The 13,606-nt window shown below is 28.9% G+C and overlaps 2 protein-coding genes across 4 annotated transcripts; both read left to right on the forward strand.

Moving 5' to 3' along the window:
- The first annotated feature begins 412 nt into the window (after positions 1-412).
- LOC148235407 (damage-control phosphatase 1-like) lies at positions 413-6,008 on the forward strand. 3 transcript variants are annotated; one of them, XM_088186360.1, is made up of 7 exons: positions 413-614; positions 2,955-3,060; positions 3,152-3,372; positions 3,439-4,063; positions 5,344-5,521; positions 5,582-5,708; positions 5,769-6,008. In XM_088186360.1, the coding sequence occupies exons 1-7, from the start codon at positions 520-522 to the stop codon at positions 5,818-5,820; spliced, it is 1,404 nt and encodes a 467-aa protein (XP_088042486.1). In that variant the 5' UTR covers positions 413-519; the 3' UTR covers positions 5,821-6,008. The 3 variants fall into 3 exon arrangements, with proteins under 3 accessions (XP_088042486.1, XP_088042485.1, XP_088042487.1); XM_088186359.1 differs by lacking the exon at positions 413-614 and adding an exon at positions 2,521-2,727; XM_088186361.1 differs by lacking the exon at positions 413-614 and adding an exon at positions 2,711-2,727 and having other exon boundaries at positions 2,955-3,055.
- A 5,514-nt stretch (positions 6,009-11,522) lies between these two features.
- On the forward strand, positions 11,523-13,354 carry LOC148235408 (vacuolar protein sorting-associated protein 26C). The gene is made up of 6 exons (XM_088186607.1): positions 11,523-11,598; positions 11,660-12,052; positions 12,125-12,286; positions 12,346-12,442; positions 12,942-13,067; positions 13,131-13,354. Exons 1-6 carry the CDS (start codon positions 11,542-11,544, stop codon positions 13,211-13,213), a joined length of 918 nt encoding a protein of 305 aa, XP_088042733.1. The 5' UTR covers positions 11,523-11,541; the 3' UTR covers positions 13,214-13,354.
- The last annotated feature ends 252 nt before the right edge of the window (positions 13,355-13,606 follow it).

The following is a 13,606-nucleotide window of genomic DNA, read 5'->3' on the forward strand; positions in this document are numbered from 1 at the left end:
AGTTTCATCTGACTAGCGAAGATAGTTGATAGTAAAATTAAATGATTGAAAATAAATATACTAATTTAATTACCATATGTTAATATCACTGTTTACTCGTTATAAATGTTAAATAAAAATTATATAATACGATAATTTCAATTTAGATTAAATATTTAATGTCTGGAATAAATAAAAAATAATTACACCTAATATTTTTAATGTATATTTTAATTTTCGAATTGTTTTATCCCCCCTAATACACGATATTTAAAAACGCTAACAATTTAATATTTTTTTTATATAATTATTATTTTTTCTTTTTATGAGAATGTTACACTTGACCCATATCCCGAGTGTTAAGGGGGAATGATTGTAAAATCATGACTTTTCCAAAATAGAACCCTCTATATATAGAGCTCATACGGCGTTCAGTACAGGAGAAGTTCCCGCACGGTGAACAGATTGCCTAGTTTCTTATCAAATTGACCATAATATCACTCCATTCGCACAGTTTGTACTAATAGCACATTAGTGAAAATGGTGGCTTTTGACTGGCCTGTGGATACCACAACTCTACCTGTAATGGACATAGTGACACCAAAGAATGTGTACATGTCCGGAATATATGGAAGGTATTTCTAAATGAAATAAATTTATTATACTTATTATCATTTAATTGACAACCTTATAATGATAAATTATTATGAAATGTTTGAGATGCACATGAGCTTTCAGGGGGGAGTTAATTAAGTATTGTTTTTAACAACTGATTGTTTGTGTACTTTTATTTAGAGACATCTCTTATACAATGCTGTATTTATTTTAATGTCAGATAATATTAATTTTAATAATGATAATTATTTAATAATAAGTGATTTATGAACAGGGCCGGCCCGAGCATATTCAGCGGGCAAAAACTAAAATTTGCGCCCTCAGTTCATTATTAATAAATATAACGCAATGTAATATAGTTAAATTCAGTATAAATTAAAAAACAATTACAGTAAAATTCAATATATAGTACATACCTATGTATGTACCAAATCAATTTTATAATAAGTTATTTTCCGCGAAATAAATTTAATATAGTTTTATTATTAATTAATTTATTTTTTTACAAAACGTCTCTACGTCATTTAGGGGAGGACAATTTCACCAGTAAATATATATTTTTACCAGTAAAAATATCATTTATCTGGCATTTGCTAGTAAAATTATATTATTTAAACTTTTCCATACGTGGTAAAATATACATTTAGATACTTATCATTATTTATTTACATGTGAATTAAAAATATTACAATTAATATGTATTTTTCAGTGAACTCATATTTTTACTCGTGAAGTCGAAATACATTTTCACCAGTAAATATATATTTATTTTACTTTAAAATGTCTATGAAACTCAATTTGACAGTTGCGAAATTTCTATTTGCTGTTCAAACCCAAACCAAACTTACACGAATTAACCAAACCCAACTTGATCTTATGAAAGTTCTAAGACTAATTATAGTCTTAGAAATTGCATTAGGTCTAGTTCAAAATAAAAACTAAGTTAACTCATCTCTCGTGAAATGTTTGATACTAAACCTTTATATTACACTATATTTAAAAATATCATAGCTATTCTTACCGATATTACTACGGACTTCTAATATTAGAGTAATGGTCAAAGTATATTCAAACCGAATTTTGGTCAATAGCAGGGTGCAAAAACAATTATTACTTCTCAGAAGTTAAAAAAACACGGCAAAAGCAATAAAATCGTGTCGGTGTCATCGCAGTGGGAACGCTCGGTTAGCTAGCGCTCATAATACGATGTTTTATAATAATACAATAAATTTAGTGTGGAACATCTAAACTGAATTTTGTCCAATATGAGAGCGCAAAAACAATTATCCCTTCTCGGAGGTCAAAAATCTACGCCAAAAGCAATAAAATCGTGCCGTCGTAATTTTTTGTATTATTACATGAATAGTACTAGAATTTTACTCTGAAAAATGCGATTGTGCTTACATTTGTTTTTAATTTTTTCTTCCTAAAACTGGCGCACTCCGGGCGATTGCCCGTACAGCCTACCCCTCGGGCCAGTACTGTTTATAATCTATAAACATATATATATATATATATATATATATATATATATATATATATATATATATATATATATATATATATATATATATATATATATATATATATATATATATATATATATATATATATATATATATATATATATATATATATATATATAAATAAAACTATGTAATAATATATAAAGCACAATAATAAATTAAAAATAAATTTACAATAATAATGAATATTTCACGTAATAACAATTAAATTGTAATTGATTTTAAAGGACATTTGTGGTAAGTTTGTGATTTGTGTAATTTTTGTTCCAATTATAGTTTATTTTATTTTAAATAAATTTTATTGTTTTTAATTTCTATAATTTATTGCAAAATTATATCTATTTAATATTTTATAATAATGTTTATGCTCAATTTTTTATGTGTTAAGTTATACAGTCGATATAAAAGGGAACTGTCTTACCGCCATCGAGTGACATTTGTCTGACATTAGATCGTTGCTGTAGCACGTCTTAGCTTTTGATTATTTTCCGTAAAAAAACAAGTTTTTCATTATGTTGGGAGATTTCGGAGGAAAATCTATTGATAAAATGCCATTAGTTGATACTGTAACACCTTTTAACGTACAACTATGTGGATTTTACAGAAGGTAATAATCAGCTTAATATTCTTTCAACTATGGCATTTTAGTTTAATTTGAATAGAATAATGTACAATACATTTTGAATTTCTGTATGCTTAGTATTATTTTTTTACTGTAAACCTGACACATAGTTGGCAACTCTACGCTTAAGACAATAACATCTAAAAATATATAAAGTACAATTTATTATGTTATTGTACGCATATTAATACGCGTATGTTTTTGAATTTTAGAAGTTTCGCTTATTTTACGATGAAAGAGCGCTTACCTATAATTATAACAAAAGTTATAGATTACTTGACGAGAGATAGAGATACGATTGCCGCCGAGTATGGTAAGGTAATACTATTTTAATCTACAATTGTGTATTTTAATAAATATATTTAAAATATTGTGATATTGTAGTTTAAAATAATCTTAAAACTTACAGAATGCCTTAGAAGAAGTCAAGCAAGTCATCGGATACCTGTCCAAATTAAAAAACGAGATTCAGACTAATAAAAAGCTGAAAAATTTGGAGGTCAAAGGCACCGATGTCGACAAATGGAACTATTTCATTAATAATATAGATGATCCATATTATTTCACAGCTACCTGGTTGTTTGCTGAGTGTTACGTTTATAGAAGGATCAGAGAAGCATTTGAGCTAACGTTAGTATTGTTATATACATCATATATAATATATGTATCAGCTTTTTAAATTGGTTTTATTTTTAGGGATTCACTGAATTGCTTTGATCCGTTTAGTGTACAAAAGCACGTGGCGTTCGAGCAAAGCTTAGAAGCTATGTGTCTCATAGCCGATAATCAAATGGACGAACTATCTCACTCGATCCTAGATAAAGTACATTTTATAAGATTATTAAAAATGACTCTTTGGGGCAATAAATGCGATCTGTCGCTATCGGCCGGTGAAAACGTAAATCTATGCATCAATCCTCTGGCGATGGTGGATTTATATGAAAGTAACTTGATAGTTGATAATTGTAATGCAATCTACGACGATCTGGTTAAAAACGCTCAAAACAATATACCCAACATCATTGATTATGTGTGCGATAATGCTGGATATGAATTATTTTGTGATTTATGTTTCGCCGATGTCTTGATTGCAAAAAAGCTAGCTAGCAAAATTCGCTTTCATATTAAAGCCATACCGTGGTTTGTGTCCGATGTTGTGATGAAAGATTTCGATTGGATGGTCGACGAAATGGCTAATGTGAAATTCAACAAAAATTTGAAAAGCAAAGACGGTACGATCAACGTATTGACTTCAGAAAATATAAACAAATTAGGTGCTAAATGGAGAGGATATGTGGATAATGGAATGTGGAGTTTTCAGGTAAATAATCATATATTAATACATTAAATGTGTTGTATAACTAAACAAATAGAGAGGAAAGTGCCTTTTTGCTTTATTATTTAAATATTTTAATGAACGATAAATAGTGTGTATCAAAACCAGGACTATACTCTATTTGCGTTAACACAGTCAGTTGGATAGCTATCCAATTCATCATTATTCATAATTGAGAAAGAGATAGTAAGTTTGGATTGATTGATAAATATAAAAAATATACTAATGATTTTAAAAATCTATAAATTCGTTCAAAATATGAACAGGAGTAATGATAATTATATCGAACGTATTGTGTGCTTTAGAGCTAATAGGGGTATAAACCCAAAATTGACAACTTTTTCTCAATTATGAATAATGATGAAATGGATAGATCTCGAACTGACTGTGTTAACACAAATAGAGTATAGACAATTTGCCACCTCTGTCAAAAGAACAAATTTGCGCCCGTACGTTTTTTTAATATATTATGTATATACTTTTCAGGAGGTTTCAACCATTCTAATATAATTATGTAATACATATCAAATACAAATCTAAAAAAGTATTAATGAATCATAAAAAAATATTTAGATATATGATATAAGACACTTTATATTTTAGTGCATTTAAAATAATACATAATCTTTACCCTTTACCTTTAAAGTTTTATTTTTCGTGCTTTTGTTGAAGTAAATTCATTAATTATTTTATTAAAATTATTATGTTTTGTAAGATCACACTTAATCGATAAAATTGCCATATTCCGGGTACGTCATTTGGGGGAGGAGGTGGGAACATTTTCCCCCTCCTTGAATTTGCCCAGAAAAATGCATGTCATTTTATGAAATACTATGAATTCTAATGAATCGAAATATTAAAAAAGCGATCACTGAATGGCCAACTTTTGCCACCCCTGAAATGACATCCCTGATTCTAAACTGAACTGTCCAACTGTAATGCACAAACGATTCATTTTATAGAACAATTATTTTATAATATTGCTCATTTAAAAATAATTTAAATTAGTGTGAAATATTAATAAATCAAATTTTTTACACCTATCCAAGTGATATCAAGTTCATTTACTTTTGGCGAGATCAGGTATGTCACACAATTCGGTCTGTATACATATTGAATACTGCAAATATAATCTCTTATTTTTTTGTTAAAATATACACTGCAGTTTCGTATGTATTCCGAACAAATTTTGTGCTGTATCCTCTATATTTATTTAGTAATTGATTGTATGTAAAAAAATATTTGAAGTAATTATAATTATTTAGGCCGATGAATTTTGGACATTGCCGCATGAGTTTTGTAAGATGCAAAAATATGACAAAAAACTGTACGAAACTTTGGGCGAAGCATCTACGATATTCTTCAAAGGTGACTTGAATTATAGGAAATTGATGGGAGAAATGAACTGGCCTCCGACGACCTCTTTCGAAACTGCTCTTCAAGGTAATATAATATTATATTTATAAAATTGTGAAATTTTTATTTTGCTATTGAAATTTAAAGGATTCTTTCCAAGTCCATTGGTAGCTGTTAGGACAGTCAAAGCTGATTTAATATCAGGCATGCCCCCCGGTAAAATGGAAGAGTTAAACAAATTAAACGATCAATGGATGGAGACTGGGGACTATGGGTATATTTTTATATTTTTTATAATATGCACAACTTACAATATAATACATATATTTTTTAGGCTAATACAATACTGCACAAACAAATCTGCCCTGCCGAAAACCGACTCCTAATAAAATATATTTTTTACATTCATACATATTTTATTAAAAATGAGCAATATTCTTGCCAAATATTATGGTTAAATAGATTTTTTAAATTTTAAACTATAAATAATAAAATGTAAGTATTTTATTAGCAAATTATTATGTTTATTTATTTATTTTTATTAATAAAATAAATTGTTTTACAAACTATCTAATTATTATTTTATTTCAACTTTTTACACACAACTATTAATTATATTTCCACATGAAATAGCTACAATTTTATTATTCTAAATATGCTAAGTTTACAGAAATAATATTTTGTTAAAGATATCCATATGAATAAATACATTGTTTATAAAAAATATATATTTTTAGAGATTGTAGTCATCAATTGATACAACTGATAATTAAATTTTGTAGTTCAAAAAAATAAGTCTAAAAATTTGAAATATAATCATTTGTAGAAATAGAAAGAAAAGCTATGGGGATGAGGAAAAATGTTAATTTGTTTTAATATGATTTTACTGTAATTAGGGATTGCAATACCGGTATTGGCGTAAAATTGACCTTCGGTACTATTAGTATTACAAAATGAACTATCAGTAATACCAAAATTTATAGTTTTGAAATCTGTACATCTTATATCTTGAAAATATATTTCCATGGCTTAAAACTACGATAACAACAATGCTCATATTGCTTGGAAGCTGAAGCGGAGAATAAAATTATGCTCATTGTAGGAGATTAAGCCAAGTAATTTTATCAAAGTAGAATATTATTATCATTTGTAGTCTCAGAGAGCTAAAATATCAGCCCACTCTACCTATATAAAAAATTTCACTAGCCGATATTTCGGCGCAAATTTAATAAAAAAACTACATGTTTGATATTTTTGTACGATATGAGCGACGTGCCAATATAAAAGGAATACATTTGCTTTATCTAACGGTATCTAGCAGTCCTCAGAAATTCTGTTGTAATAATGTAACAGAGAAACGATCGCGCTGCAATGACCTGTCGGCCCTTTTTTGTGATATGGATGGCTGGCGAAGTGAAAACAAAAGCACGTATTGCATATACTGTATATTTTCATAATATGCTTCACTGAATACAGGTAATAAATAGTAGCAATAAGTAAAGCTCAATAATTATATGTAAATAAAAAAACGTATTATATATACAAATATGTAACTTTTGAGTCCTATTAGATTTCGATACTCGAATAATTTATTTTTTCTACCAACCCTACTAACTATAAAGACGCCCAGAATTTTTAAAAAAAAAAGGCTTAATCGACTGCTTTAGATTTTTTCAAATGATGGGTGAGAGGTATAATACTTAAGCAATAGAGACGATGAGTTAAATGCAAGTGATATTTCTATTGTAGTATGAAAAGTATTTTCGAAAATTTATTTATACAACAAGATTTAGAAAAGCCCTAGAAAAGAATGGAAATATTAATACTGATATTTTGACTGATTCTTGTGATGATATGCGAAGGAATTAAAACGGCAACTGTGAAGAAAAATGCATTGAACTTTTAATAAAATATTTCAATATTAAATTTACGCCGAGTTTTAGATTATATAGTTTGTTTATTAAGCCACTTTACTTCTGTGGAATCTAGTATTCTCAATCATTAAAAATGCTCGGTCTGAACATAGAGGTAGAACGGCTAAAATCTAAATTAACATTCAAAAGTCTGCTAGACATTCAGTCAATAATTATCTACTATAAAAAAAGATGATAACCACATATTCATTTTTAATCAGTATATAATGATAACCTTTTTCTTCGAATACAACAATGTAAACATGTTTCGAAACTCGTATACAAATATTAATTTATCGATAACAAAAGTAGAGGTGGATTAGGGCAATTTATATTAGGTCTGAAGATTTATTTTCATTTAAAGTAATTTTCATTTAAAGAATTGCATTAGTTTATGTATGAATGCAACAATCTCATCGCCTCATCCACTTGAAAAAACACTGTTATAGACTACCAAAGATTTAACTCGAGCATTTTTAATGTCATAGCTGAAAATATTATTAAATATATAATATAAGTTGTAAGATAATACGTTACCAAAGTATTTTAATAAGTATTCAATACAAAATATAGATATACATAGATGTAATACTAAAATTAGAGATAATTGAGAGATAGATAAGTATAAGAAATTGAGTACGGCCAGTTTGGAGGTTTGAACGTAGGTGTACTGCATGATTTCTATATTCATTGTTGCTATTGGGCTATTAATAAACTATGAAAACATTTTTTTTTATTAAACTGAATCTGATTATTTACTTTTATTTTTATGTAGTAATGTTACATAAATGTTTATTACAAAATTAAAAATACATAATATTTTTCGAGAAGTTAAAAAGATAATTTAGTACGAATAGTAATAAAAAAATAAGACACAATAGGGAAAAATTGAAAATTTTATGAACTAAAATAAATAAAAATGAATTAATTGCTTATTTCAATTATTAAGTTTAAAACATTTTATAACTTTTAACTGAATTAGAGAGCTAGAGCTACACTAAGAAAATGAATACAAAACAAATTGGTTAATATAGCCTTGAGTTATACTTTTGTATTATTTTTCAGTATCACTAAAGCAATTTTTGTTATTAAATCTACAATGATTTTTTTTAATGTTGATTTTAAATTGAGTAGTATATATTATTTTTATTGTTTAATTTTTTAATGACTTACATTTTAGAAAAAAATGAATACTCCATATTAAGCAAGTGTATGTCGGTTGTTATAAAGTATGTTCTGTTGTTATATCAGTTTTAGGGCCGCAATGGCAGTAAGCCCTTATGTCCTTAGTTTCGCAGTATATTAAGTGAATTAAGAAGTATATCGAGGTATTTGTTTCCTTGTTTACTTTTAAGAGGTGGAGATAATGATTGTCTGCATGTTATAAAAATATTTTTGCTTCAGATATTTTTTAAATGAATTAATGAATACTTTATATGAACAAGTTTAAAAAAAATCCAGAATTGCTCTTAGATCGCCAATCCGTTCCTGTATATGAGTGGTAGATTTTGCTGTCAATTCAAAGTTCTAAGTCTTTCTTAATATACACACACTATGATCGATAGTAGTGATAACGAACTATATATAAAGAAATAATTATTATTTAATTTATCAGTGTTCATATTTCAAGTCTAGGAGCACTTCTGGACAATGGAGTTCTTTTGTATAAACGGATTTTTATTATTGTTGTTCGCGGTGGTAAACAGTAAAGCTCGAAATATGCATTATGGAGAATACAAAGCTGCGACCGAAAGCTCGGAGAACAGTGCTATACTGAAGAAAAGCATTTCACCGATTGACAGCGTTTCATCGGAAAATTTCATAACAACCTGTTTTAAAGAAAATTCTAGGAGTACTTGCAAGCAGAAATATATTAAAATCGGTAGGGTATACTATTCGTGCCAACCGATTCACACGTTTAACGCTGAATCAATGTACATGGACATGGATCAGAACAGTTTATATGTATATATAAACAATAAGGCTTATGTGATAGAAAATAATACGCTCAAGCCGACTGATAAAATTCCCGTTCCCTCGAGCTCAATTCGAGACTCTATGGAAAATATATATTACACGAGAGAAGGAAAAGTTTTTGTCATACCTAACGATACAATTACAACCGTATATGAAATACCGTCAGACGATGAATATACTTTTAAGCTTATAGCACTCAACAGCAATCTTAGTGAACTATTAATTTTACCGATGCGATCAGATAACAATTTGTACATAGTTGACGTTAAAGACATATTTCCCAACACCGATATGCATTTTACAACAAATAAAATTGGAGATTTGAGTGGAAATTTAACGGCTTTAGGAGTGGATCCAAATAGTCAACGTATATATTTAGGCGCTAAAGAAAACAACGTGGGAAAACTTCTCCAGCTAAATCCTATTGAAGAAAATCCATGCGAGTTTGAAGATAAAAACCGAGTAACGTTCAGAACTATGGTTTATAACATGACCGATAGGTTAATAAATATTTTTGACACTAGCGTTCGAGATGCTGAGTCCTTCTCAGGATTTTACTCGACAGAATTATTAAAATACAAATTAGAAATGGTTACTTTACAAACTGCAAACATGAATCTGGAAAATAAGTTTAAAAAATTGACAAAGAAATTTTCTTCGATCACGGATAAGTTTTTGATTATGGAAAATAAATTGTCATACGACGGTTATGGCTTTGAAAGTTGTTCTTCAAAGTTATCAGCTGTGCAAAATATGGCTAAAGATCTTAAGAACAGCATATTTATGTCTAACTAAATTGTGAAAAAATGTGTATTTGAATAGCATACAATAAACTATAATTTACTTTTATTTAATTTTATTTTATTTTATTTTATTTATATATTATATAATATAAAACACCAGTGTCAGCAAATAAAGGATTGTTTTTAATGAAAAGTATTTTATTAATTCAGGCAAGACTTAATCCTATACACTGTAATTTAAATAATTAATTCAGATATAACTGAATATCCTGAATTTGGCTGTTCCGAAAGAGAAATGATTGCATAGAACAAAAGTTGATAAAAAACCTTAGATATTTATAATCATTGTAAAATGTCGTCTATTAAATAACTGAACGATCTAGGTAAATGTATATTATTTTGTTTGTATACAACAACTCACTCACTACCCTAAACATTATCACCAATTATTAAATTAATTAAATACAGTGGCGTAGCTAGGGTATGTGCCGCCCCCCCCCCATACATTTTTTGCAGAGTCATAAAATCAGCATTTTTTAAAATAATAAATTGATTGTTGTTAAGCACTTACTATTCGTAGATTTACATAAATTTTAGTATATTCAGGGTTAAGAACCACACTAGACGATTCCATCGCGAATATGCCGCCCCCAAGCAAGTGCCGCCCGGGGCGGCCCGCCCCCTCCGCCCCACCATAGCTACGCCACTGATTAAATATCATTGTCAGTTCTTTGTGTAAGTATTGTGCTTACATTTAAATTATTGTTTATTTTTTACAAATAACCGACTGCATCACAATCATTGTCAAGCGATCGCGATCGTCGTGAAAGATACTAACCAAAAATATCAATAGATTAAAAAATACGCTTTATTAGCATTTATATGGTTTGATCGACCCTAACCTCAATCCTCATATGTACTAATTATATATTTGCAATTACAGTAATTATAATCAGTCAAAATTAACAAATATGTACGTTAAATCGGAACCAATGGTAATGTTTATGTATTGTAAAAGGAAAAACTCACTTTTCGACCCCGGAACTCAAAATTTCAACATTTCAACACGAAGCTTCTAATCAATGTATTCTTCTAATCCACACACACACACATGTATATTATATATTTAACTTTCATAGTTATAACACACAACACACATGACAAAATAATGAAAATTATTTAAAACTGTCGGCCATCTTGTTTTATATTTGAATGTTTATTTTTCATTGGTCGAAACAACACAATTCATTACCGGGCAGACTCAATTTTTATTTTTATTATTATAATTAAATATATTTCCTTTGTACAAACTTTAACAAAGCGATACGATTTACAGAGTAAAACATTGCACGTAGGAAGCGAAATACGCACTAATTTAGAAAGTATATCTTATATATAATAATATGGCAAAGTAAAATAAAAGTTTATGGTCGTATTTTACCATTCTTAGACTAGTGTCAAACTGACGTTCAACATGGCGGTCAACTTTGAGATCAAATTGAAAAGAAGCAATAAAATATATCGCGAAGGAGTGTGTACATAATAAATAATGTAGATTTTACGTTTCATTTTATTGATTTTTTAATATACAGGAAATGGTCGAGGGATTGGTTGTGGTGACGAGTCCCTCGGACGTGAGACACGAGGGCATTACGATAGACATCGAAGGTGTAGTGTCTTTGCAGCTCAGTAACAAAAATGTCGGAATGTTCGAAGCTTTCAGGAACAGTATCAAACCCATAGTTCTGCTGGAATTGTATTTAGATATCCAAACGGGTGGCAAAATACCAGCTGGTTGTACAGAATTTCCATTCATGTTTCCTCTGATGAACCAGCCGAGAAGAAACGTTTGGCAAACGCATCTCTTGGAAACGTATCACGGCGTTTTCGTCAGCGTAATCTATAATATAAAATGTCTGATGAAAAGATCCTTTTTAAACAAAGACTTAAACGCCGCATGTCAGTTTATAGTGCAATGTAAAAAAGTGTGTATATTGCATTTATCTTATATGTCTAATTATACAACTATAACTGTATTATTTTATTATTCATTTTAGACCAAAGATAAAGTAGAACCCAAGCCAGTAAAATGCATCATTAGTCCACAGACTGTACAAAATGTAAAAGCGCATTCCGGAGATAGCACAATGCCAAATTTTTATATAATAGCCGAGCTAGATTCTACTATGTGCTCTTTAGACAAACCGTTCACGGGACAAGTTGGTTATTTATTGTTATATAATTTAATACAAAATAAATTTATGTATATGTTTATTAGCTCACGGTTAAAGAATGTTCTATTCCGATCAAATCGATTGAATTGCAACTCGTGAGAGTAGAAACATGCGGATGTGTCGAAGGATATGCCAAAGAAGGTTAGAATCATATTTGATATAGTTACCTAAAAGTTATGCAAAATAGTAGGATTTGAGATATATATTTAATGACTGAAAGAATGTCAAAACATTGTTCGGGATTCAGTCTCTAATTTACAACACTTACCTATTCGTTTATCTGTACATGAAGGAATCAGAATAGTTGAAATTCATTTTATCGTTAAATTTAAGTGCCACTCAACTTTTCCATTGTTATATCAAAATTGGAAAGAAATAACTTTCATTATTTTTAGAATAAACTTTCCAAACACTTGCTTATCCCTTTTTCAGATACAAATCCCACGGTTCCAGTCTATATATATATATATATATATATATGATTATATGTTTGTTTGTGATATCCGAAAATGGGTGATAATGTTGATCTTTTATTACATAATACAAGATTTGATTTCATTCCCTCGTTAATTAATTATTCGTCACTTCTGTTAGTGTCAAATGCTTAAAATGTCTTGATTTATGATTATATATATTACAGCCACGGAGGTTCAAAACATTCAGTTAGGCGAAGGAGACGTATGTCGCAATATTCCGATTCCAGTTTATATGCTGCTGCCGAGGCTCTTCACTTGTCCGACGACTCTGACGAGCAATTTTAAGATCGGTATATAATCAAAAAATCATATTAGTCCTTGACGTTATCTAATCGCAATTTAAATAATTTCAGAGTTTGAAGTCAACATTGCCATTATATTCCACGACGATCATTTAGTCACCGAAAACTTTCCGATAACGTTGGTGAGGAGCTGAGTGGAAGGAACGGCTCCGGTCGTTCTGTACAATAACTCCATCGCATACCGTGCCGTGTAATACTCAGCAAAAAAAATCATTCCATTGCAAATTTTGTATTATACATTTTTATTATGTATACATTACATAGTTATATAAACATATATATTTATATATATACAAAATACACATTTACATATAATAGTGTAAGTATTATGGACTGTTAAAATCTATAAATGTACATTCTTCAAAGTTATAAATTATATTACAAATGTACACGTCATTGAACAACGCATCTTTCGAGTCACAAAACAATTACATACAAAGATAAAAATTGCGAATGTTGATGAATATTAATATATTGATAATAATTATATATGTAAATAAGATACATAACATACTTTAAACAAACAT

Source organism: Plectrocnemia conspersa, unplaced genomic scaffold (genome assembly GCF_051122295.1).
Source record: "Plectrocnemia conspersa isolate PC_06_02 unplaced genomic scaffold, ASM5112229v1 ptg000005l, whole genome shotgun sequence".
NCBI lineage: Eukaryota > Metazoa > Arthropoda > Insecta > Trichoptera > Polycentropodidae > Plectrocnemia > Plectrocnemia conspersa.